The sequence below is a fragment of the Sinocyclocheilus anshuiensis genome, unplaced genomic scaffold, assembly GCF_001515605.1.
Source record: "Sinocyclocheilus anshuiensis isolate Anshui unplaced genomic scaffold, SAMN03320099.WGS_v1.1 scaffold694, whole genome shotgun sequence".
NCBI lineage: Eukaryota > Metazoa > Chordata > Actinopteri > Cypriniformes > Cyprinidae > Sinocyclocheilus > Sinocyclocheilus anshuiensis.
In genome coordinates, this window is record NW_015542477.1 from 375,572 (window position 1) to 391,161 (window position 15,590).

The 15,590-nt window shown below is 38.3% G+C and overlaps 1 protein-coding gene across 3 annotated transcripts in view; it reads right to left on the reverse strand.

Moving 5' to 3' along the window:
* LOC107693916 (T-lymphoma invasion and metastasis-inducing protein 1-like) overlaps positions 1-15,590 on the reverse strand; it is a 65,319-nt gene that overhangs the window by 6,700 nt on the left and 43,029 nt on the right. For 2 of the 3 annotated variants that reach the window (XM_016493458.1, XM_016493457.1), the window contains exons 10-19: positions 15,230-15,400; positions 13,425-13,529; positions 12,640-12,721; positions 12,467-12,553; positions 9,126-9,338; positions 7,900-8,027; positions 832-1,059; positions 602-670; positions 325-450; positions 59-167 (exon numbers count right to left, since the gene is read on the reverse strand). In XM_016493458.1, coding sequence (XP_016348944.1) covers positions 59-167; positions 325-450; positions 602-670; positions 832-1,059; positions 7,900-8,027; positions 9,126-9,338; positions 12,467-12,553; positions 12,640-12,721; positions 13,425-13,529; positions 15,230-15,400 — 1,318 coding nt within the window. The remainder of the gene's footprint in view (positions 1-58; positions 168-324; positions 451-601; positions 671-831; positions 1,060-7,899; positions 8,028-9,125; positions 9,339-12,466; positions 12,554-12,639; positions 12,722-13,424; positions 13,530-15,229; positions 15,401-15,590) is intronic. The other variant, XM_016493459.1, reaches the window with a different exon arrangement.

Genomic DNA, 15,590 nt, shown 5'->3' on the forward strand with positions numbered 1-15,590 from the left:
ACTTTAAAACATTGTGCTAATGCTAGTAAACCAGTCTCTGAAAGTTCAGTGGCATTACCTTTGGTAAGGACCTTTGGGACCTTTGTGTGGCTGGCACAAAAAGCACTGTAGATCTTAAAACGATCTGCATAGTACAGGAAGGATCCACCAAGAGAAAACAGAACTTTCTGGAAGTTAGAAGACAATGAATTAGAAAACACTGAATGATTCATCAAAACATGCAATTAGGAGACAATAGTGACCTTCTTATGGTGCCAATCATATTTAGCATCTACTCAGATGATCCAAAATCATGTAATAAAAAAAATGGACTAATAACTGCACCTTGAATTGATCCACTCTCTCCAGTTGGTCTAAATCTGGAACTAATCTGGTTCCATCTTCCAAAGTTTTCAGAAACTCCACTTGGAATTCCACCATCTCCGCCAAGTTTCCAAAAAGCACATCCAGCTATGAGTGTAGAGGGAATAAGCGATTCGTGAATCTTATTTATCAATAATATTTTCAGAAGTTAATTATATTATTCATTCTATATTTTAAAATATATAATACATTCTTTTTAATATAAATAAATATAATGAATATAAAAAAAAATTCTCACCTCATCCTGTGAGAGGATGCTCTCCTTCTGCAGGGGGTTCAGGTAGCGCTCTATCAAAATGTTCAGGTCCTGTAGATACAGAGTCGAAGACTTGTTCATGTTTGGCTTCAGCGCAGCTTTTATATTACAAGTTGTAAACCAGGAGTGATTTTCATCCAGCAGGTTTATCATCATCAAATCTAACATGTTAAAAATCGAAACGATGCTTTAAAAGCACAGCAAATACTGACCTTAACATAGGTCCTCTCAGTGTCCACCAGCTCACTGATGATCTTACGCAGTTTATCAGCATCGGAGAGCTGGCGTGGGGTGAAGAGAACTGGTAGGGGTGAGATGGGGCTGGGCACACAGGATGAAGAGAAGGAAGATGTGGAGGAAGACGAGGAACAGGAAACGGGACCCTTGGTGGAATTCATATCATGAAGGTTGCGGCAGAAAGCAGTCACCTGCTCTGTACTCTGTGGAGACAAACAAAACGTCAATTTCAACACCAGGAGCAATCAAAGGCTGAAATACACTACATGACTTTTAAAATCTGAACATATAAATAAAAAAAAACAAACAAAACAAAACACGTGCCTCTAAAATGTTCACCAGCAACAGGCACACACCCACACAGGTATTCAGAGCATTCGAGATTCAGAAAGATGCATTTCCAGTTCCAAACACACATTCAGAGATGTTCTGGCTGAACTCCAAAGACAAGGCACATCATGCCTTGGCTGAAGTGTAATTACAAGTGTCTGTGCGCTAAATAACTTTAAGACGGTCTATGTCAGATCTTTGAAAGGACTCTGTTGTAATTTAGTACCGAACAGTTCGTCTCCTTGGGAAATATGGCACTGGGTGGATTTTCCATCTAGGAACTTGTCAAGTTTTCAAAGAGCACACCCTGCCCTTAGCCAAGATTACTTCGGCTTACCACTATTGAAAACACCCTCATATTTCTATAAATATACAAAAATTACATCTAAAAACCGCATCCCCTTGTACTACTTACTGAATGTAATGCATTTTTTTGACATCACTGACAAACATTACACAACACACATGCATCATCTAGCTTCCAAATACTTGAAAGAAAGCAATTATCCACCTAAACAATGCAAACCTGTCCAAAATGACAGATTCCAATCCAAAGATCTTCAACCTCAGTGTCACATCTCGTATGTCACAGCACTACAGCAAGAACTAAGACTCAGGATAGTGTTCAGGAAGAAGTGGAATGGATTCACACAGACAGGAGGAACAGAGGACAGATGGGGCTTCCAGCAGCATGAATTCCTCTTGATAAACACATAGTGACGGACTGACAAAAAGCCCGCACACCCCAGCATGCCTTAACCAGCCTGGACAGCCTGGAGAGAGGTGGTGCAATGTAGGGAGATAAAAGTAATGAGCTCTATCGTTTTTCCGGGTTACAATTTAAGCTTTATTTACAACATCTGTGGCATGCTTTGGACAAAAATGTGGACTTTTCCTTGTTCTGTAAACAAACAAAAAACCACACGTACAGTAATGTGCTTGCAGTGGAAGTCTATGGGGAAAGTGTTCCAGCAGGTTTGAACCAAGCAGCTTTCTGTTCATGTGGTGAATTTGTGTGACCAACTTGAAACCGGTGCAAAATCTGCACTTTTTTGCACTAATGATCGCGTGGATTCACAATGAAATGACTGGATTGTGCCCACAACAATTCACTGAACAATAAGACATGGTGTAAAAATCACTCTTTTGAGGAGGGACTACTTTTCTAGGTGGATGAATTTCAGGATATGTTCTACCGATGTAAAGTCACATAAGCAAAATTTTGGTAAGATTTCATGGGTAGCATAGTGTAGCACCACTCACAGAAGTCGCTTTGAAACCAAGTAGCTTTATGTTGGTCAACATGGTGAATTCGTGTGACCAACTCGAACCCATCGCGAAAAATGCGCAGGGAACTTTTCCCACTCATTTTTTATGAAATCCGAGAGCTTTCTGACCCTGCATAGACAGCAACCCAACTACTATGTTCAAGGCCCAGAAAGGCATTAAGGACATTGTTAAAATAGTTCATGTGACATCAGTGGTTCAACTGTAATTTTATGAAGCAAAGAAAACAAAATTAATGACTTTATTCAAAGACACGTGTTCACGAGAGTACCATGAAAAGTCGTTATTTTTGTTTTCTTTGCGCATAAAAATATTCTTGTAGCTTCATAAAATTACAGTTGAACCACCAATGTCACACTGACCATTTTAATGATGTTATTACTACCTTTTTGGGCCTTAAATGTGGTAGTTGCATTGCTGTCTATGCAGGATCAGAAAGCTGATATCAAAAATATCTGTGTTCCGAAGATGAATGAAGGTCTTACAGGTTTGTAATGACATGAGTAATTAATGACAGAATTTTCATTATTGGGTAAACTAACCCTTTAATACACTTACAATAGAATGATCTGGGACAAGTGTTCTAGCAAGTTTAATTGCAGAAACGTGGATTTATAATTCTGCTGAGAATTATTTATTTCCAGTAACAATGCATGCTACATGGGGGATGGGTACTACTTTTCTAGGTGGATGAATTTCTGTTTACGCACTACTGGCATAATTCCAATGGGTGGAATCTGCTCTGTGTAAACAGTGTTACTTTATGGATAGTTACATAACAAAAGTTACATCAAAAACCAAGCGAAAGTAACTGGAAGTAACGTTTTAATTAGTCATAACATGATTCAAAAGGCTAGATAGATACTATTTAAGTTTGCGCAGAGAAGGTTGGTAAAGGACTTCACACCAGTCCCATCTTAACACATGCAATGCATGTGCTACAGTTATGCTATTAAAACACTTTAATAATTTGTGTTACTGCTATTTTTTTTAACAACAGAGAGACAAATCATCATTTTAAGGGATAATTGTGGTCATTAAGTTGTATTGAACCCAGAACATCAGTTTAAATGCTTGAAAACCATTCTGCGCAATATTATACATCTACACAACATACTAATCCACTAAATCTGACAGACACAGAGTATTATAAAACAGAGCTCATGAACTGTTATATAATGCTGATTAAGTATATCACACAAACAAAAGAAAAACACACTCAAGCTCACCAATTGCAGCATGTCATAGATGGACTCTGAGCGTTTGGAGCTCCTGTGCCTCCACAGCACAGACATTCTGTCTCTCAGAGGTCACAGATTTCACACCAATGCGACCCGCAGTAAAACCACAGGAAGCGCCTCCACCTCCAGCTTATCTTTACGCACAAAATGTGTCACTACCCGACCGTGAGAGCGAGAACCGAGCTACTTCGACCAGAAACAGATACGCAGAGTGTCTTCTTCACTACGAACTCTACATACCACGATAGCTTCCCTGTACACACAGCCTCCTCCCTCCTTTCCTAGAATTTCTTCCTATGTTTCTGCTTGTCTGAGCTGGTTTCTAGCCGGATGGAAGGAATGGGGCTCTGACAGCTGTGGTGGTACAGTAAACACACAGAGAGAGGGAGAGAAAGAGAGAGAGAGAAAATAATAATAATAATAATAATCTTGTCGGCAGCAGGATGAGGAGGACAGAAGAGGAGGGGGACACTGGGACAGCCACAAGCATCACATTATACCACAGCTGGGAAAAGCACAGCTCTCAGGTGAAAACGTCAGCATGCCGAGAACAAAGACGACAGGTGTGGCACAATGTTTGTCTTTGTTATGAAGAAAGTGTGGAAAATAATGAACTTAGACGAAGATGGTCTTGTCAGAGCTTCAGTGCAGCTATTACTGCACAGGTTTCTGATGTGCTGAGGTACTCATACAGGTGATCAAGGTTTGAGGCTGGCTTGCAACATGTCCTAAATTACTCCCCTTTTCTCTTAGTAATTTGATTATGCTTCAATTAGTTTCTAAAGGCAATATTTTTTTTGTTTACTTATTTTAATTTTGGATTAAATCTTAGTTTTTAATTTGATATTTAATTTCTGCTTGATTTTGAATAAACAAACTATTTTTAATAATTTTAGTCAACACTGCTCACTCAAGCGCTCATGTTTCCATGTTCCATGTCAAGTTTCAAAACAGTGAATTGCAAAAAAAAAAAAAAAAAAGTCTTCAGTATAAATATTTAATAAATAAATATCAATCAATCATTAAATACAAAAAAAATAATAAAAAAGCTAAACTACAATCATACCTTAACCCATTCAGCCAATATTTTTGGTCATGAGTCCCCAACCTGCTTGTTGCTCTATTAGAGTAGCTAATATCTATCTTTAAGCAAAAACACAGAAAATGTTCTCAGACCCACAGTCACACATTTGACAGGAGTCTTTAATGGCTTTTTAACTCATCTTATCAATGCATAGACTCACAGAAGACAGGAAGAAGAATGTTTCCTTCCTTGGAAAGCAATGAAATGCCCTTATCAGGCTCTCAAACAGACTTCACAACTGCACACATTAAACAGGGCCCAATTTCTTAAAGGAGCTTTCACTTTCAAAACGGTCTTGAATTCCATCCATGGTTATCTAAACACTTTGCATTTTAACCTTGAAACTCAGAAGTAAATATTTTACATGCTTAACATGCATGCTACTAAAGCTCATGGGCTCAAATATGAAAGTACAGACCTGCTTAAATGGCAGAACAGCATTGGTCTGCAAAAAAGTCGAGAAACTCCTTTGTTTATACAGGTTCTCTCTCTTTCTCTCAAAACTCACCTTAGACACAAGCTTATCGGCTTTTCAGTACCTCTGAGCATTTACGACTGGAAAAACGTGCAAATCCATAAATTTCTCAGGAGATTTCATGGGATGCATGTTGTAACAAGCATAAAGCTCCACATCATGTGCATCCTCAAACCAATCACGATTAAAAGAATTCTGTAGTACAAACCTCCCTCTCCTCTCCTTTCTCTACACACACACACACACACACACACACACACCACACACACACACACACACCACACACACCACACACACGTATTTCTCTCCAGAGTGATAAGTCGAGGGAAGAACTGCTTGGATGGTTGAACTCGCATTGTAAATAAGTCTGGAGACTGTGAGGGGAAGAAGTTTTTGGGTTTAGCTGGATGTTGCACCACCCTCTGCGAGATACATGCAGTCATTATCAAGCTTGGAAAAATAATAAAATCCTCCTGTCCTTTGTCGTCTAGGTTGTCTGTTTCCTCTGGCGGGTTTCTCCATAATTTATCAGCGTTAAGCGATTCAAATCGATCTGCATAATCAGCAATTAGAATGCAGAGCTAATTAAAGAAGATGTCCCCCTCTCTCTTTCTCCCTCATCTCAAAGCAAGAAAAGAAAACATAAGTGACGCGAGATAATAACGATAACCAGCCGTGTGATTAATACGGAGAGAGAGAATGAGAGAAAATGAATCTCATAAATTATGCCCAGCTGAATCAGCTCCTCTCTGCCTGTCATTGTGTCAAAACCACATACAAATACACATTTCTGAAAGAACAATAGACAGCACAGTACAAGAGAAAGCTTGTAGGTATGCTTTAAAGAACTAAAATATCGAATAGATAAGAGAAAGTGTGTATCTCTGTGTCTAAATGGTTTGACAGTGTCCAAAAAGAGCATATGTATTTGGGGGGTTATGTGACTTCACATGTCAGTGTCACCTACCAGCACAATATTAACATCCTACCAACTGATTCAGCAATATGACACATGGACGGGACAGAGGGGAACGGGACAAGACAAACACGCAACCTCTGACAGAATGTGGTGTTTTGTGGGTGAATTATTAGGGCTAAATGTGTTTCTGCAACAGATGGTGTGCTGGAGAACAGGCCAGAGAGACTGTGGCCGGCTGGCAGTGTCGGTGTGACAGACAAGGGCGCAGAGAGAAAGAGACAACATAAAAAAGACAAACAAAAGAGGGCAAAAAAGGAGGCCAGACATCAGGTCAGTAAACAGTTCTACAGAGAGCAAACACAGGCTATAGAAGGGAAAAGAAGTCATGAAAGAGACAAATCAATCCTGAGAATGACTTTATAACATTTACACTGAGAAAAAACACTGCAGTGTGGAGTGGAAGTTGCATAATGTGTGTTTTTAGTGCGAGTCCAAACGTTTGAGACCACATTGAAAACCTGGAATTCAAAAATACAATTTAAACCTGGAAATACTTTGACGATTTTGGAAAAGAAACGCGATTAAAATAGTGCAAAATAATTTGAAAATATTCAAGATTATGAATTATTTCTAGATCACTTATCAAGAAAATTTGTGAAATTGATCAAATGACTGTACAAACGGTCAGATACTTGTCTACTGAAGTACAAGATGTCCTTTGGGTCGTTTTCAAATCATACTGAATCACAAACAAGTTTTAAACCTTCTGGAGTTCATGCAGCTTGAGTGCTGCTGACATTAATGCAAATATTTCAGTTATTTTCACTCAATTTGTTCTGCTGATTAAATATTAAACTGAAAAGTTAACAAAAAAAACTACAAAAATCTTATTTTTAATGTAAAAGTGGGTGCAGAAATTTTGTAACTCGAATGTGCAAGGCATTTTAAGTGTACAAAAGCAGTTTGTTATGCTGCTTGATATTGATGAACTGGTATTTGGGATCATATAAATCTTAATTTTTTATTGTAATTATAAACACACTGATGTGTAGCTCAAATAGTTTTACCGTTTACTGCACTTTGCGGTTGTCCTAGTCATTTATCAATAGCAGCAATGAATCAATTCTCGAGCATGCACAGAAAATAGCTCACTTCCATGTTGTAAAATAAGGTGGTTAGGAGCACATTCACTAGTGGTCTCAAACATTTGGATCCTTAAGTACTTGCATGAGTGTGTGTTGACAGGTTTCATCCTTCCTTGTGTAAGTGGTTCATCGCTGATCTTGACCTTCATTAAGCAGACTATGTCATCACTTCCACTCTGTGTGATAGTATGAGTGTGTGTACGTGTGAAGAACCGCAAGGCAAGACAACCTGTCTTCCCATCTGCTGCCGTCTCTGAACACAGCCTTAAAATCAAAGGTCACTTAGATCACATGACACAAAGCCCTTAACCAGCCATCTGATTTCAGTCCGCCTCTGACCCCACGACACCCTTCAATATCAGAAAATAAAGAGTCTATATTTACCCACGCCAAACAGAAGCAGAGGCCACAAAACACCACTAAAAAGGCCCAGCTACAAAATAAACTAGGATGCCAAGCTCTGTGAATCAAACCCAGAAGCTCATTCTACTACAACTCAGCCAGACAAACTGTTCAAGCAGAGATTTTTTTTGATGAATCTTCATAGCAGGTGGTCTCTAACCTTGTGTGCTGAGTCTGTTTCATCCTCCAGGCTGTCAGCAGGGCTCTCAGCCATTAGGTTTACCCTGACGTCGCCTGTGTCAACAGGGCTGTGCAGCACCAGGCCAAGACCTTCATCCAGGATGTCCTCTAGAGGGAGCAATGGAGACAGACAGGGACAGGATGAGCTACAGGACTGTACTGTACAAGACACAAGCTGTCACAGGGTAAGTACTGATATTACATAGTCTCCTGACACTCCTGAACTTTTTTAAATAATTAATCTAAAAATAATTATAATAAATATAAATGTATATTTTTTTTAACAATAAAAATAATTTTATTCAGCAAGGATGCATTTAATTGATCAAAACTGACAGTAAAAACATTTGTAATATTACAAATGATTTCGGTTTTAAATAAATTCTCTTCTTTCAAACCTTCTATCGATCAAAGATTCCTGAAAAAATGCATCACACTTTCTACAAAAAATATTAAGCAGCACAATGGTTTTCAAGATGAGATGTTTTGAGCAACAAATCAGCATATTAGAATGATTTCTAAAGGATCACGTGACACTGAAGCGAGGATATTATCATTTACTGAAATAAAAACCATAAAAATCTTTATTGAAAATAATGAAAATCAAATTAAATAAAATAAACATTAACAAACAAAAAACAACTATAGCTAAAGCTACATGAACTAAAACATAATAAAAATTATCAAGACACTAAAAAAATAAAAAACAGGAAATATATATATATATATATATTATTCAAAATATTACCAAAAAAAACTATAATAGCAAGTCAATTATACAAAAATAACACTGCACTGAAGACTGGAGTAACACTGAAAATTCATCTTTGCCATGCCAGGAATAAATTTCATGTTAAAATATATATTAAAATAGAAATCAATTACTTTAAATTGCAATAATATTCCAAAATACTGTTTTTATTGCATTTTTAATTATCAATCCAAGCATAAGACTTTTCAAAAACATTAAAATCATCTTATCAACCCCAAACTCTTGAACTAGAGTGTATTTCTAGTAGTACTGTATGTTGATGTATAGTCAACTTCTAGTATTGATTTTTATGATTTCTGAATCTCAAACGTTGAAACAAAACTATTTAAACGGTGGAGCAATCTCTCTTCTAGTAGCAATGCCAAATAAAACTGATAATGACAATACAATACACAAATATATGAAAAAAAAGAGACTGCAGTGATGAAGTTTACCCTGACTTTGGGAGAAGATGTCAGTGCAGAGGTCCTGCGCCCCGTCTGATCGGCGGGGAGGCATCTGGCACAGCTGGTGCGGATCGGTAGCGGGCAGTGTGCTGACAGTCAGGGTGAGAGAGGGCAAAGAAAATGCAGCCTGCATGTCAGCCAGCTCCAACACACTCGCCGGCTTACTGTTCAGGTTTAGAATCTCATCACCTGCTCGCAGACCTGAAATCAAGTCAAGTTTGTAACTCCAAAATGTAATTACATCACTCACACACACACAGTCAACAGATAAAAGTTCGTAAGTTTCTCTTAAAACATTTAAAAACCTTTAACATCTCCGAGTCACTCTGTGATTTGTTCTTGAGTTCCAGGTGATTGGCTGACGTGGATTTGCACCTGGGCTAAATCATCACGCTTTAAAAATGGACTCTATGGAACAATGGATGGGGAACTATTGCTTGTTGTAGGCGTCTGTGCAAGAGTCTACCGGAGCGCTCACGGGATATGGAGGTTACGGAAGGTCGCTGCCGCACCGGAGGAGTTCCCGTTTTGATTAATCTCTCCCTAGATCGGACATTTGGGTGTTGAGTTTTGCTATTGGTGTTTGTTTGGACTGTTGTTATTGGTACTACTTATAAGCACTTGCCGATATACTGACTATCACCTACACTGATTACATTACATGTTTTTTTTTTCTTTATAGCTAAATAAATTTGTTTTGTTAAACAGTGGTTGGTTGCGGCGTCTCCCTGATTTCTTTTGCGATTTTAGGAAAAGAATCATAACACTTGTTTTCTTGCAGAAGTACAACACTTTATGCTGTCAGAGGTTAATTATTAATGCATAAAGTTAATTATTTATACAACCACATTAAGAAATTATTTCCTTACTATTCAAATGTTTTAAAGACGATTTGTTGTACATACAGGATGAGAACAAAGAAGCTCATCTGCTCCTCCCCCAACCACCTGACTCCCTCTCTCTAAATTATCAATTACCAACACATCAGCTGCTCAATTAAACTCCAATAGCTCAGTTAACACTCATTAGGTGGGACTGCCAGTTTAATTGATTATTGATTCCCATGTTCCTGCAGGAACTGAATTTTTCCCTCTGTTCCTGAGCTTTTACGAATGCTGTATGGCAGTGGTTCTCAAACATGGAGTACCCCCAGCCCTGCACATTTTGTATGTCTCCCTAATCTATCACACCTGATTCAACTCATCAGCTCATTAGTGGAGACTGCAAGACCTGAAGTGGGTGCGTCAGATATAGGGAGACATACAAAATGCGCAGTGCTGGGGGTACTTCATGGAGAGGTTTGAGAACCACTGCTGTTTGGGTTTACACACATGCATGCATGCACACACTGCCTGAAGTGTGACCCAGTTTTACATGAAGCGAAATGTCAGCTGTAATAAAGCTTTTTTATTGGATGGCTCTGCTCTGCCCCTGGCAATAGAGTGATGATGAATGTTGGGGTGATGTCATCAACAAGCGCCCCCAGTGCTGTGCGTCCAAACTGTCCTGAGTTTCAGTATTACCTCCAGCAAATTTTGACCGTGTGTATTTCACACACACTCTCTTCATTCAGTTTGCACAGCATATGGTCTTAATGAGCCAATGCTTTGTTGGGGAACATTCTTCTCCGGCCAAAAAAAAAAATTGCTTTCGGAACTGTCCACTTGGGTTTGTATCCATCTGCCTTTCTATTCATCCAGACAAGCCTTTTCTTGTACACTTCCACTTTTGCAAGGCCTTCTGGGTAGAATTACTAACGAAATTGAAACAAAACCCTGCCAAAAATGTCTTAAACCAGCCTGGGCTGCGTTTCCCAAAAGCATCGTAAGCTAAGTACATCATAGACCCATTGCCACCAATGGAGCTACGATCAACTTAGGGTTACGATGCTTTTGGGAAACGCAGCCCTAGTCAGTTTGGTCAGGCTGGAAGACCATCTTAAACCAGCTAAGACCTGTATTAGTCTGATTTAAATGGGTTTTTGCAGCAAGGAAAGTCCAAGGAGATTGTGTACTTTACTTTCAGTCACATTCAAGTTTAATACTTTGGGGTTTAGCACAAATCCCTGACCCTTAGTATGAGCAATAATAATAATAGCGATGCTTATTTTAGTGAGCGCCGCTAATTAAAATACTCTGACACTCAATAACTGGACTTACTGGAACAGAGAGTATCTGAAACCGTTCTGAAGACTGCTCTTAATGAATGCACTCGCTTGGCACAGATATCACTGGCAGCGCGTAATGGTTTTAATTTGCTCCTCTTGGTAAATGTGTGGGCTTTTTGAAATGATTTTCCTCCAGTCCGGTGGAGATTTGGGTCAGTCCTCGCAGTTCAGACTCCTGCATATTACCCTGCTAATTTCTCAGCGGTTTTTATAGACTACTACAGGTGAGGCATAAGGTTTTGATTTGGACCTGGAAGAGCTGCCAAATAGAGGCAGTAAAGTAATCTAGGAACTTTTTTGAGGCATTTACACAACGTTGTATTCAACTAAAAACAGAAACGTTTTTATGCGTTTTGGCCGTTCATTTACATGACAACAGCATTTTGGGGGCCTGAAAATGCAAACTTTTTACTGTAATCGTCTCTGTGTTTACTACAAAAATGACAAAACTACAAAAAAGTCTGTGAAAACTTGACAACCATGTATACAGTGTTTTCACAGACCCATGTGAAACTGTGATTTGACATGTTTTGGTCATTGCATGTTGTGACTTGCTTCCATTGTGGTGTGGCTTCTTTCTTTTGTGTAGTGTTAATTTTGTTGAGTTACGGCTTGTTTCCATTGTGTTGTGCTAATTTTGCTGTGTTGTGCTAATTTCGTTGTGTTGCGACTTGTGTTGGAGCTTTTTTCTGTTGTGTTGCAGCTTGTTTTGATTGTGTTGTGCTAATTTAATTGTGTTGTGGCTTGTTTCTGTTGTGTTGTGCTAATTTCGTTGTGTTGCAACTTGTTTCCATTGTGTTGTGACATGTTTCCGTTGTGTTACGACTTGTTTCTGTTGTGTAGTGCTAATTGTATTGTGTTGTGGCTTGTTTCCATAGTGTTGTGCTAATTTCATTCTATTGCGACTTCTTTTTGTGTTGCGAGTTTTTCATTGTGTTGCAGCTTATTTCTGTTGTGTTGTGGAGATTTTGCTGTTTTGTGCACTACTGTGTATGTGTATATTTGTGTGTGCGTGTGTATATAGGATTTTTTCTAAAGTAACTTGACTTGAAATTGTGTGGCTTTAAATTATGACAAGCTACAGTTTCAAAGTATCTTCCCCAACACTGTATATAACTGAACTGTAATGAAGAACTGCTATCTGTTGAGTTCCGTCACACACCTTTGGCAAATGCCAGACCTCCAGCTTTCACATCAGTGATATGAAGCTGCTGACCTCCATCCTCCTCTACTACCACCACTGAAAAACCTGGAGAAGAGAGAAAGAGACATAAATAACTAAAAAAGAAACAAAGAAGCGGAATAAATCAGATATAAACTGAACAGCATTGTTACCATAGCCTATGGCACAAGACTCATCTCTGTCAAACTGGATGACTTTGGTTGTCTTGGCACAAATTTCGATTTCTTTGTAGAGCTGAACAAAGGAAGAGAGAGAGGGGCTCATATTGATTGCACTCTATGGATGTACAGTTCATTTACAGTATGACTTCAGAAAGAGCTCACATACATCATGGAAAATGTCTTAGTCGGCTGAAATTTATGGCGTTGATATATACGTTAAATAAAAATCAGCTCATTCTCAAGAGAGCTTGAGACAAAACTGGGGCTTTGATCATTTAAGGGAGAGTAAAAGTTAGAGAAAGTCAAGTCTCTACAGAGAGAAAGAGAAAAGATGAGAGGAGACATGGAAAACACAAAGACTCTCTGTCATCTTAGAAGAACGACCATGAAAAAAACCAGCAAAGTAAATTAGCTTTTGAGGTTGCACAGTCGTTGCAGAGGTGGTTTTCCCCAGACTCCACACACACACACACACACACACACACACACACACAGCTAAGGGGATAGAAGAACTATTCAGAGTGCATTATGCAGTACATGCATCTTCTACATAATTCATAACATATGCAGCAGCCTCTCCTCAACACGGTCTGAGAGTTCAGACTCGCTTTAACCTACATCGCAGTCAGAACTCAAAACTTTTATACTATCGGCGGCGCATTGCAGAGCCTGTCACAGTCTAATAAATTCACCCCACGCTGCGTCTGTGACCGCTAAACGCTCTTAGCTGTCCAGGACACGTGTTGCCGCTGACAGGCCTTTTTTGTTGGACTTACCAGGTCACAGAGGTCCTCCTCAGGCTTGGGGACGTACAATTGCACTTGATTGTCAACGAGGAACTTCAGCCGTATATAGTGCTTGGAAAGTTCCAGTCTGTAAGCCTGTAAAAAAAAAGAAAAAAAAAAAAAGGAAAATGTATATAATTGCTAAAATTAAACCTTAAAAATATTTTAGTTACTTGAAATAAACGTTAACAAATAAAGTATTAATATTAACAAAATGATGCATTGTGTTTATAGATGCTTTCTCTGCTAAAAGATATATAAAATATATTATACACAAAAAAATACAGAAATTACATTGTATTATATTATATTATATTATATTTAGCACTAAACAAATATATACTCTGTATGTATTTTTGAATGGCTGACTGTACACATTATCCAACTTACAAGAGGGTTACTTACTAAAGTAATAAAAAAACCATCATAAAATATTAATTTGAAGTGAAATTATGTTCTGTGAGAAGAAATAGACCGTGAGTTGATACAAGACATGAAGTTAGTGCACTTATGTAAGAAACTGTCAAATACTGTATACACTACAGTTTAGTATTTATTATACAAATATATTTGACTACAGAATGCTGCAGCTGACCAACCAGAATAAAGTATTCCAGAGAGCTGTATAAAAAGAAGATTAACAAATAAGGATGTCTAAATAAATATCGAGAAACTATTTACATTCAGCAATAAACCACAGCATTTAATCTGTTGAAGTTACTTACGACCGTCTTTAAATGCTAAGAAAATGTGTCCATGACAAAGGACGTTAAACTTTATGTTTGCCAGTGTGAATTGGTTCATATTTAATTTCAAGACTTGACAGAAAACCATTTCTGGGATTTAGTGTGGCCACTTTGCAGGATAATTTATTTATAATTCTTTATGTTTCATTCTATGCTGTTACAGACTATCTAAAAAGATGCATGTAGATGACTCATAAATTTAAACACCGGACAGAGTAACTGCAGTGTGATTGCTCCACTGGCATTCAAGTGTGAACGGGACGTGATGTCTGTGTTCACAAATGCTTGAGGACATATTTATGAGAACTGTGGATAAGAGCATTCTAGAACACACTGCAGTGATAGCAGCTGAGAACGGACAAGGAAAGAGGCCGAGAGTTACTACAGCAGAATGATAACAGGAAGATAACCGCAAGAAGAAATAATCCATGCCCTGGGAAACAGTAAGTTCTAGCACTTTCTAAACAACTCCAACCTTAAAGGATGGGAGGGCGAGTTTCGTGTTTTCAGGAAATGAGTTACATGAGATGTTAGCCGTGGACAAATCATAAGATTACTCTTTTATGATATCGAAGTGTGTTTAAGGTGTTAAATTTCCTGTTCATTGTTGCTAGTGGGCTGCAAGATGATGGCATAGTGAAACTGGGATCTTGTTTGCTAAAGAAACACATGGCACAGCTGACGTATCTGTGGCTAATGTGAGCTACCGCCTCAGAACAAAAGATGACACATGCAAGGCGACAAACAACCACCAGTCAATAGGTTTCAGATGAAAATTATATCAGAGTTCAAAAACAAATAATGTGTGAACTACTTTTTCTATACTGATATATATTTCTGTGATTAAACTTTTTGGAGGGAAAGTTCAAGTGGGTGTGGCCATATTACGCTAATCTTGTCACAACAATGTGGTTTGATGTGACATTAAATGGACAATATGAGGAATAAACAGGACACTGAATCTAGTTACCTGAACTTCAGTTTGACTGGATTTAAATAGTCACAATGAAATGTATTTGATTTGAATAGTTTTGTATACATGATATTTACCCTGCACAGTGCCTCCAGGGCCTCCATGGCAGTCTCCCCTGGCTGTATGATAGCCAACACAGGCCGATTATCAGGTAAAGAGACCCAAGACGGCGTGAGATAGTCAGGTACCCACACTTCACTGTCCGTCTTGTGTTGGGCGAGACTTTTCACCAAACCCTCTTGGTCCTTCTGTTAAAAGGAATAAAGAAACAAACTATTTAGGAAGGTGCTTAATGTCAGCATAACATGCATCGCAATGCATTTAACTTACTATACATAATGGGATGTATTTCTGAGCAAATAAATTGTGATGTACTGATATACAAATCTTTAGTTTTAAATAAATATAAAAACCAGTATTAGATATCAGTATGTATCT